General features: G+C 33.2%; 2 protein-coding genes across 2 annotated transcripts; one reads left to right on the top strand and one right to left on the bottom strand.

Moving 5' to 3' along the window:
• Positions 1-1763: 1763 nt before the first annotated feature.
• On the bottom strand, positions 1764-4457 carry LOC139500120 (uncharacterized). The gene has a single exon (XM_071288858.1). It carries the CDS (start codon positions 4455-4457, stop codon positions 1764-1766), a length of 2694 nt encoding a protein of 897 aa, XP_071144959.1.
• Positions 4458-4562: 105 nt separating this feature from the next.
• On the top strand, positions 4563-7317 carry LOC139500119 (uncharacterized). Its single transcript, XM_071288857.1, has 2 exons — positions 4563-4911; positions 5147-7317. Exon 2 carries the CDS (start codon positions 5257-5259, stop codon positions 7315-7317), a length of 2061 nt encoding a protein of 686 aa, XP_071144958.1. The 5' UTR covers positions 4563-4911; positions 5147-5256.
• The last annotated feature ends 3323 nt before the right edge of the window (positions 7318-10640 follow it).

The following is a 10640-nucleotide window of genomic DNA, read 5'->3' as shown; positions in this document are numbered from 1 at the left end:
AAAGTTTTAAAAGGAGAGATATATTTTATTTTTTCTCCTTTCTCCAACTTTTTCTCCTTTCTCCAACTTTTTCTCCTTTCTCCCAGCCTTCTTCTCCTTTCTCCTACCCCCTTTCTTCTTTCTCCCACCCCCTTTCTCCTTTCTCCTATCCCCTTTCTGCCTGTCTCCCTTACCCCTGTCCTCCCCCTCATAATACAACGATGACATTTCACACATTGACATTTAACGAATCGACAAGTTACAAATCATCAATATACAAATAGACAATTTACGAGTCGACAAGTTACAATACATCAATATACACAAATTGACAAATCACACAGTAGCAAGTTAAAAATTGGCAAGTTACGAATTAAGAATTTTGACCCCGTTGGCTTTCCATATTAAAAATAGATATTATTTGAACATGTTTATTTTACCACATGTGATAATTTAGCAGTGTATATAAAGTGCGAATCCAGACAGTTCATTTTCACTGTTGTATGCGAGTATGTTCATTGTAGAATAAAGGATCATGGGAAAACTTTATTTGTTTACCTTTTGAAATTACCAAAATAATTGATTTGAATCTAAATTTTAACATATTTTCATTATGATGTGTCTTTTTAATGTAAAATAAATGTATTAAAGTTCAAATATGTGTTATAAAAGCAACATAATATAGAATATCCATTATTAAAAGCGATCCATTTTCACTATAGATGCGATGAATTATCACTGTATGGCATTCATTTCTGATGTAGAATTTTCGAAGATGCGATGAATTTTTATTGTAGATTAATGTGATGATTAGACTTGCAACAAATGAAAAACTTGTTAGATTGCTTTAATATTTATATCTTTTTATAACTTGTATATGTCTTAAAACTGGCTGGCCATTTATACGTTTTCCCACAGTATTGAAGTTATTATAAAACATGTGTGAACTGTATTGCCATGTTTCGCTACTTTGTGATTCGCTAGGTCGTTTGAAGTTGCAAATTCCTGATTACACAAATCACACTGATACTTTTTGTTGTTTTTTTGGTTCATGTTGTTTCAAATTATGTTTGTAAAACAAATATGTTTGGATCACACAGTAAATCAAAAACAAAGTCAAGTATGCGTATCAAATCAGTTCTTTAATTTCGTTGTATACGATACGATTCTCTGCAAATACATAAATTACAAATCATAAATAACAGTGAAACTAAATTCAGTTATCCATAAAAATAATATACAGCGCATTAATTACTTCTCAATCGTAAAAATATAAAGAAACATGTTTCCTGATAAAAGTACAAAGTTTGCACAAATGATTAAATCAATATATTTCATTTACGGAACATTGTTACAATTCTTGCTAAAGAAATGAATGATAAAGTCGGATTAAATATATTCTTACCGATTATGCTCTCTTATAAAAAACATCTTGTGTGTCCAAATAAAATCCAAATAATAAACTGCCGTAAACAAATTGAAATAACATTCATAGGAAAACATAACGTCATAAAGACGGACGGCAAATACAGCAAATATATTTAGCGCCGTAAACGTCAATTATTACAAAGAAAAATAGCTTTTACAAAAAGCTTACCTATAGATTAAAAAGTGACAGCCAAGTGACGATCTATACACTATTAGTGCTTATATATAAATGTATCTTCTATCAAATATTAAAAATAAGAATATAAACAAATATAATTCTTACACTCCTCACCATGAAATTCTATAATTTCATAAAAAAAAATATAAACACACACAAACAAAAATATATAAACAATCTATAAATCTGAACCTTCTAGTAAACATAGTTTTGTTATTGGTCTTACTAATTCTGATTTGTGAGTTTTGACAACACAGCTACGTACATGCCCATCCCGACCCACTTTAACCTCGGTAACTCTGCCCAACAGCCATTGTCCTCTTTGCACATTAACCTCAGCTACAAGTACGATATCGCCTTTTCGTATATCAGTGTTTGGTCTTTGCCATTTTGGGCGCATCTGCAATGTTTGAAGATACTCGCGAATCCATCTTCTCCAGAACACGTTTGCGAGATATTGGACCTGTTTCCACCATCGTCTAGCATAAATATCTGTCTTTTTGAAGATACCACTAGGAATACAGGAATTTGACTTCATTAATAGTAACATATTTGGTGTAAGTACAGATGGGTCGTTGGGATCATCGCTCACTGGCGTAATAGGTCTGTCATTCAAATTTTTTTCAACCTCAGCCATCAACGTTAAAAGCTGTTCATCATTTAAAAGCTGTTCCTTTACTAACGCTTTCAAAATTGTACGAGTGGACCGAATTAAACGCTCCCATGAACCACCCATGTGACTTGCTAAAGGTGGATTAAAATGCCATTCAATCTCCTGTTGTAACATGTGTCTTCCAATTTTTGATTGGTTCCATTCTTTAATTGATTTACGTAGTTCACTGTCTCCGCTTACAAGGTTAGTTCCATTGTCGCTGTACATCTTTGTTGGTACACCTCGTCGGCTTATGAAGCGTTGAAAAGCGGATAAAAACGACTCCATGGTTAAGGTGTGGGCCACTTCTAGATGAACTGCTCTTGTTGTGAGACATGTAAATAGGCAACCATATCTTTTTACATGTGAACGACCTAACTTTACCAAAAGGGGTCCAAAATAGTCGATTCCGACAAATGTAAACGGGGGTTTGTCAGCAATTATCTGTTCATCAAGAAGAGGTGCCATCTGTTGTACGCAAAGTGGACGGTGTTGACGTTTACATGGAATACAGCATCCGATTACTTTCTTAACAAGACTAGGTCCTTTTAAAATCCAGTATTTCATACGTGTGGCTGCAAGCACCTGTTGTCTTCCTACGTGACCCTGATTTTCGTGATAGAAACGAACAATTAACGAAGTAACATGATGGTTATCTGGTAGGATTATGGGGTATTCATCATGGTTTGAGGTACTTAAGCGTCCTTTTGCTCGGATAAGCTCATTATCGAGTACAGGATTAAGAGAAGCGATACGGCTGTCTTTTTTCACGGGCGTATCCTTCTTCAATTTGATCATTTCGTCTTTGAAGTAAGTTGATTGTACATTAACTAATATTACATTGCTAGCAATTTTCAGTTCTGACAAAGTGAGATCACCAGTTTTGCACTGAACTTGATGATTAAGGTATCGTTGTCTGCAATAAAACTTGAACCTAATCAACCACGCTGTTGCTCGTAGTAGTTTTGTCCAGTCGGAGAAATAGTTCATTAGATAATCAGTGGTGTTGTTTGTCATAGCATGGATCGCCACCTCCTTCTTAAGTTCGGTGTCATTTTCTGTTACCTCTTGTAGCTCATTGCGTAAGTCTTGTGGCCAGTATTTTGAATCTTCCAAGAGAAAGTTCGGACCATTTAACCATATATTTAGTTTCTTACTATCACAAGCGTCTATTCCTCTTGATGCTATGTCCGCGGGATTCGGAGGTGAATCTACGTGACGCCATTGGTCTAGACTAGTTGTATTGTGAATTATGCTTAATCTATTAGCTACAAAGGTTTTGAATCGCCGTGATGTATTTCTAATGTAGCCCAACACTATAGTCGAGTCTGTCCAGAAGGTAACGTTATCAACCTTTATTTCAAGTTCATCATTCAGGATTTGGTATAAGCGGCATGCAGTGACAGCTCCTGATAATTCAAGTCTTGGTATTGACATCTGTTTAATTGGTGCAAGTCGTGCCTTTCCTATGATTAAAGAGCAAGTAATTTTGTCATTTCCATCAACTAGTCTCAGATAGGCACACGCTCCATAACCAAGTTCTGATCCATCACTGAAAAGGTGCAATTGAGCGTTCTTAATGTGTTGAAATTCTTTTGGTCGAAAACAGCGATTCACAGACAAACTTTCAATACAGGGTAGACTCGTTAACCAATTTTTCCATTCGTCACAGTAATGTTGTGGAATTTGTTCATCCCATCCAAGCTTCAATCTGCACAATTTCTGTACAATTGCTTTTGCTCGCAGTGTAACCGGTGACACAAGTCCAAGAGGATCAAATATTGAACTTACAATTGACAATATACCACGTCTAGTTAACGGTTTATCTGTTAATTTTACCTTAAACCTGATGTTATCTTCATTAACATCCCAGATTACACCTAGGGCCTTATCGTTCGGCAGCACATCTCCAGGGCTAAGATTTACTACAGCAGGAGCAAGTTCAGACTCCGGTATAGCTTTTAATACATCTCTACTATTACTGAGCCATTTTGTTAGTCGGAAGCCACCCATTTTCATAAGTGACTGTAAGTCAATAGCCAGTTTAATAGCTTCCTGCACGGATGACACAGACTTCAGACAATCGTCAACATAAAAATTTTTCTCTACTGTAGTAGATACTTCCAGATCAAAAAGATGAGAATTATCTCTTGCTGTCCGTTTTAATGCATATCCTGCACAACTGGGTGACGATGTAGCACCAAACAAATGTACTTGCATGCAATAACTTCTGGGTTTCTGGTTTAAATCACCGTTAGGCCACCATAGAAAACGCAAGGCATCAGATTTATAGATTGTTTATATATTTTTGTTTGTGTGTGTTAATATTTTTTTTTTATGAAATTATAGAATTTCATGGTGAGGAGTGTAAGAATTATATTTGTTTATATTCTTATTTTTAATATTTGATAGAAGATACATTTATATATAAGCACTAATAGTGTATAGATCGTCACTTGGCTGTCACTTTTTAATCTATAGGTAAGCTTTTTGTAAAAGCTATTTTTTCTTTGTAATAATTGACGTTTACGGCGCTAAATATATTTGCTGTATTTGCCGTCCGTCTTTATGACGTTATGTTTTCCTATGAATGTTATTTCAATTTGTTTACGGCAGTTTATTATTTGGATTTTATTTGGACACACAAGATGTTTTTTATAAGAGAGCATAATCGGTAAGAATATATTTAATCCGACTTTATCATTCATTTCTTTAGCAAGAATTGTAACAATGTTCCGTAAATGAAATATATTGATTTAATCATTTGTGCAAACTTTGTACTTTTATCAGGAAACATGTTTCTTTATATTTTTATGATTGAGAAGTAATTAATGCGCTGTATATTATTTTTATGGATAACGGAATTTAGTTTCACTGTTATTTATGATTTGTAATTTATGTATTTGCAGAGAATCGTATCGTATACAACGAAATTAAAGAACTGATTTGATACGCATACTTGACTTTGTTTTTGATTTACTGTGTGGTCCAATCAATTCTCGATTCCTATAAAGAAAAGATGGATAGAGAGGCGCATTCGGACGGCGATGGTCATATTTATGAATATGAAACAGTTAGAAGACAACGTACAACTAATTTGTCACAGTTGACGAAACTGTATAATGAACTTGAGAAGAAAATGATTTCCCGAGATAACAAGGAAACTGTGAAAAATTTGTATGTCAAACTTTGTGACCGTTTTGAAGAATTTAAAACAGCTCATATGAACTGTTTAGATTTATGCCCCGATGTTCATGTAGTGGAGACTTTGGAGATGAACTTTGATAGCTGTCAGAAAAACCTGAAGGAGTTCTGGGAAAGATTTTCAGAATGGATCAACGGATCAATGGAAAATATTGCCGATGACGAGGTTGGCAGCCGAATAAGTTCGTCGAGTTCCTCTTCATCAAAGGCCAAATTGAGGACGGCAAGGGCTAATCGATTGAAAGCCGAACACAAACTAAAGAAAACTGAAGAAAAACTCAAGTTAGAGCGTGAAAAAAGGGAGTTAGAAATAAAAGAACAATTATTAGAAAAACGTAGTGAGCTTGAAGAAGCAAAATTGGAGGAACAAATGTGGCAAGAAGCGTACGACGAAGACAATGACATTATAAACACAAATCAAAATAAAGGCATCATTTCAGAAAGAGCCGTTTCTTCACGTAGAAATAACATTTTGATAAATGATGACATTGATATTCAAGAGGTTTCAGAGACGAAAGCAACGAAGACCGATTCAGACGAAAAGTGCGAGTTCACAGCCGGAAGTTCAAAGTCCAACATCAGCAGTATTGACTCAGCGTTCCAGCGACTGGCGTCTACTCTTCAAGAAGGATTTAATTTACCAAAACCTGAACTGTTGACATTTGATGGTAAACCAATTAATTATACAAAATTTATTAAGAATTTTGAAACTAATGTAGAAAGTAGAGTAGGTGACGATCAAATGAGGTTAAGCTATTTAATTCAATATTGCAAAGGTGAAGCAAAGTCTTCTATTGAAGACTGCGTATTGTTAGAACCAACTGATGGTTATAAGAGAGCTAGGTCAATATTATATTCCCGTTATGGTAGATCACATATAATTGCTAGGTCATACATTGAAAAATTGGTATATGGAACACAGATAAATGCACAAGATCTAGATTCTTTGTCACAACTATCCCTTGATATGCAAAAGTGTGAAATTACATTATCACAGTTAGGTTTTATTTCTGACATCGATAATTCAGACAACTTGAGAAAAATTGTAAAGAGGTTACCAATGCACTTACGAGTAAAATGGGTGGATATTGCACACTCTATAACAGAGTCAGGTAGAGAACCACGTTTTACAGATCTTACAAAATTTATTGATCAGAAATCTCGCATAGCTGCGTCTATGTATGGGCTTGATCTTACTAAAGAAAAGGCTGATATTAAAGGTTCAAGTGGCATGAGAAATAAGCCGCATGATTATGTCAGAGAAAAGGTCTCGACATATGCCACAAATAATTTACATACAAGTGAAAATGTCACACATGAGCAAAAGTGTATTTGTTGTAATGGTACATGTAGGTACATAGAATTTTGTAGTAAGTTCAAGTCAATGAACTTAGCAGATAGACTGAAATTTGTCAGTAGAAATAAATTGTGTTATAATTGTTTAAAGGGTAAACATTTTGCAAATAGTTGTAGAAAACCAAAATCATGTACTGTCAGTGATTGTAATGTAAAACACAATTTATTATTACACAGTTGGGTAAAACCAGAGTCTGATAATACAGCTTCCCCTTCTGTTAACTGTGCTGCCACTGATAGTTCTTTTATCAGAAATTGTCTGGGGATTATTCCTGTCCTTGTAAGGGGTGGGGACGGTAACTCTTGTCAAACGTATGCCTTATTAGACGATGGTGCGGATAAAACTTTGTGTGATGAGCGGCTATTGAAAAAACTAAATCTCGCCACCAGACCAGTCACATTTCATATGTCTACCGTAAGCTCGTCCGGTAGTACGATTCACGGCCAAGAAGTCGACTTACAGGTAAGACCCATCGATGGCAACGAAGACGTATCGTATACAACGAAATTAAAGAACTGATTTGATACGCATACTTGACTTTGTTTTTGATTTACTGTGTGGTCCAAACAAAATACTTTCTTAAATTTATAGGGCTTGTTGTTTAGGTGGTTGTTGACTTGGCCATCAAAGAGTTGTTTTTATACGACCGCAATTTTTTTCGGTTCGTATATTGCTATGTTGTCGTAATCGTCTGCGTGGTCCGAAGACACAAAATCAAAAATCTTACGTCAACACCTAGTTGAAATTGGTCAAGAAGTGATTTATAAAAAAATATTAGAAAAGCATTGTTATTTTGTATCCCATTCTATTTCGATACACATGATAGATGTACGGTATTCAGTGATGAAGTGTCATTGCATTGGATAAATATAACTGCACTTTAAGTAAAGATGCTGATGAATTATAAAAAAAATCTATGACATGCTTCTTCTGCTTTGTCAATAGACCCATACTAGAAATCCAATGATAAAATTTGTTTACACATGCGTATAATGACTACTGCAGAAACGTGAATTTTATCAAATCGGCATGCATTTTAAAATATATTTCTTTTATCTAAAACAGTTACACTTTCAACTCTTAAATGATCCACATGTTGTTATATTATGACTACAATGTATCATTTTTAAAACAAATATTAATTCTATTGAATTTAATGGATTGTTCGATCAAACTTTCCATCTCAAAGTCAGCTGTACTATCAAACCCTTTTCTTATTTTAATCATAATGATTGTTTGAGCAAGTCGGCAGAATTAGGAATTTATTGCATAAAAATGAATAAAATTCATACAGTGAAAATGCACCGCATATACAATACTAATGAATCGCTCTACAGTGAAAAATAAAGTATCATTATTCAACAGTAAACATGACTCGCATAAATTAAGATAGCATCATAGTGGAATTCAATACAATATGGACACATTGAATAACATTGTTCATTGTAGAATAAAGGATCATGGGAAAACTTTATTTGTTTACCTTTTGAAATTACCAAAATAATTGATTTGAATCTAAATTTTAACATATTTTCATTATGATGTGTCTTTTTAATGTAAAATAAATGTATTAAAGTTCAAATATGTGTTATAAAAGCAACATAATATAGAATATCCATTATTAAAAGCGATCCATTTTCACTATAGATGCGATGAATTATCACTGTATGGCATTCATTTCTGATGTAGAATTTTCGAAGATGCGATGAATTTTTATTGTAGATTAATGTGATGATTAGACTTGCAACAAATGAAAAACTTGTTAGATTGCTTTAATATTTATATCTATTTATAACTTGTATATGTCTTAAAACTGGCTGGCCATTTATACGTTTTCCCACAGTATTGAAGTTATTATAAAACATGTGTGAACTGTATTGCCATGTTTCGCTACTTTGTGATTCGCTAGGTCGTTTGAAGTTGCAAATTCCTGATTACACAAATCACACTGATACTTTTTGTTGTTTTTTTGGTTCATGTTGTTTCAAATTATGTTTGTAAAACAAATACTTTCTTAAATTTATAGGGCTTGTTGTTTAGGTGTTGTTGACTTGGCCATCAAAGAGTTGTTTTTATACGACCGCAATTTTTTTTCGGTTCGTATATTGCTATGTTGTCGTAATCGTCTGCGTGGTCCGAAGACACAAAATCAAAAATCATACGTCAACACCTAGTTGAAATTGGTCAAGAAGTGATTTATAAAAAAATATTAGAAAAGCATTGTTGTTTTTTATCCCATTCTATTTCGATACACATGATAGATGTACGGTATTCAGTGATGAAGTGTCATTGCATTGGATAAATATAACTGCACTTTAAGTAAAGATGCTGATGAATTATAAAAAAAATCTATGACATGCTTCTTCTGCTTTGTAAATAGACCCATACTAGAAATCCAATGATAAAATTTGTTTACACATGCGTATAATGACTACTGCAGAAACGTGAATTTTATCAAATCGGCATGCATTTTAAAATATATTTCTTTTATCTAAAACAGTTACACTTTCAACTCTTAAATGATCCACATGTTGTTATATTATGACTACAATGTATCATTTTTAAAACAAATATTAATTCTATTGAATTTAATGGATTGTTCGATCAAACTTTCCATCTCAAAGTCAGCTGTACTATCAAACCCTTTTCTTATTTTAATCATAATGATTGTTTGAGCAAGTCGGCTGAATTAGGAATTTATTGCATAAAAATGAATAAAATTCATACAGTGAAAATGCACCGCATATACAATACTAATGAATCGCTCTACAGTGAAAAATAAAGTATCATTATTCAACAGTAAACATGACTCGCATAAATTAAGATAGCATCATAGTGGAATTCAATACAATATGGACACATTGAATAACATTGTTCATTGTAGAATAAAGGATCATGGGAAAACTTTATTTGTTTACCTTTTGAAATTACCAAAATAATTGATTTGAATCTAAATTTTAACATATTTTCATTATGATGTGTCTTTTTAATGTAAAATAAATGTATTAAAGTTCAAATATGTGTTATAAAAGCAACATAATATAGAATATCCATTATTAAAAGCGATCCATTTTCACTATAGATGCGATGAATTATCACTGTATGGCATTCATTTCTGATGTAGAATTTTCGAAGATGCGATGAATTTTTATTGTAGATTAATGTGATGATTAGACTTGCAACAAATGAAAAACTTGTTAGATTGCTTTAATATTTATATCTATTTATAACTTGTATATGTCTTAAAACTGGCTGGCCATTTATACGTTTTCCCACAGTATTGAAGTTATTATAAAACATGTGTGAACTGTATTGCCATGTTTCGCTACTTTGTGATTCGCTAGGTCGTTTGAAGTTGCAAATTCCTGATTACACAAATCACACTGATACTTTTTGTTGTTTTTTTGGTTCATGTTGTTTCAAATTATGTTTGTAAAACAAATACTTTCTTAAATTTATAGGGCTTGTTGTTTAGGTGTTGTTGACTTGGCCATCAAAGAGTTGTTTTTATACGACCGCAATTTTTTTTCGGTTCGTATATTGCTATGTTGTCGTAATCGTCTGCGTGGTCCGAAGACACAAAATCAAAAATCATACGTCAACACCTAGTTGAAATTGGTCAAGAAGTGATTTATAAAAAAATATTAGAAAAGCATTGTTGTTTTTTATCCCATTCTATTTCGATACACATGATAGATGTACGGTATTCAGTGATGAAGTGTCATTGCATTGGATAAATATAACTGCACTTTAAGTAAAGATGCTGATGAATTATAAAAAAAATCTATGACATGCTTCTTCTGCTTTGTAAATAGACCCATACTAGAAATCCAATGATAAAA

The sequence above is a fragment of the Mytilus edulis genome, chromosome 13, assembly GCF_963676685.1.
Source record: "Mytilus edulis chromosome 13, xbMytEdul2.2, whole genome shotgun sequence".
Lineage (NCBI taxonomy): Eukaryota > Metazoa > Mollusca > Bivalvia > Mytilida > Mytilidae > Mytilus > Mytilus edulis.
This window is presented reverse-complemented; position numbering and strand designations above follow the sequence as displayed.

Bases quoted from the DNA above. Each gene is read 5' to 3' on its own strand.
- LOC139500120 (XM_071288858.1), bottom strand. From the start codon at position 4,457: ATGCAAGTACATTTGTTTGGTGCTACATCGTCACCCAGTTGTGCAGGA.
- LOC139500119 (XM_071288857.1), top strand. From the start codon at position 5,257: ATGGATAGAGAGGCGCATTCGGACGGCGATGGTCATATTTATGAATAT.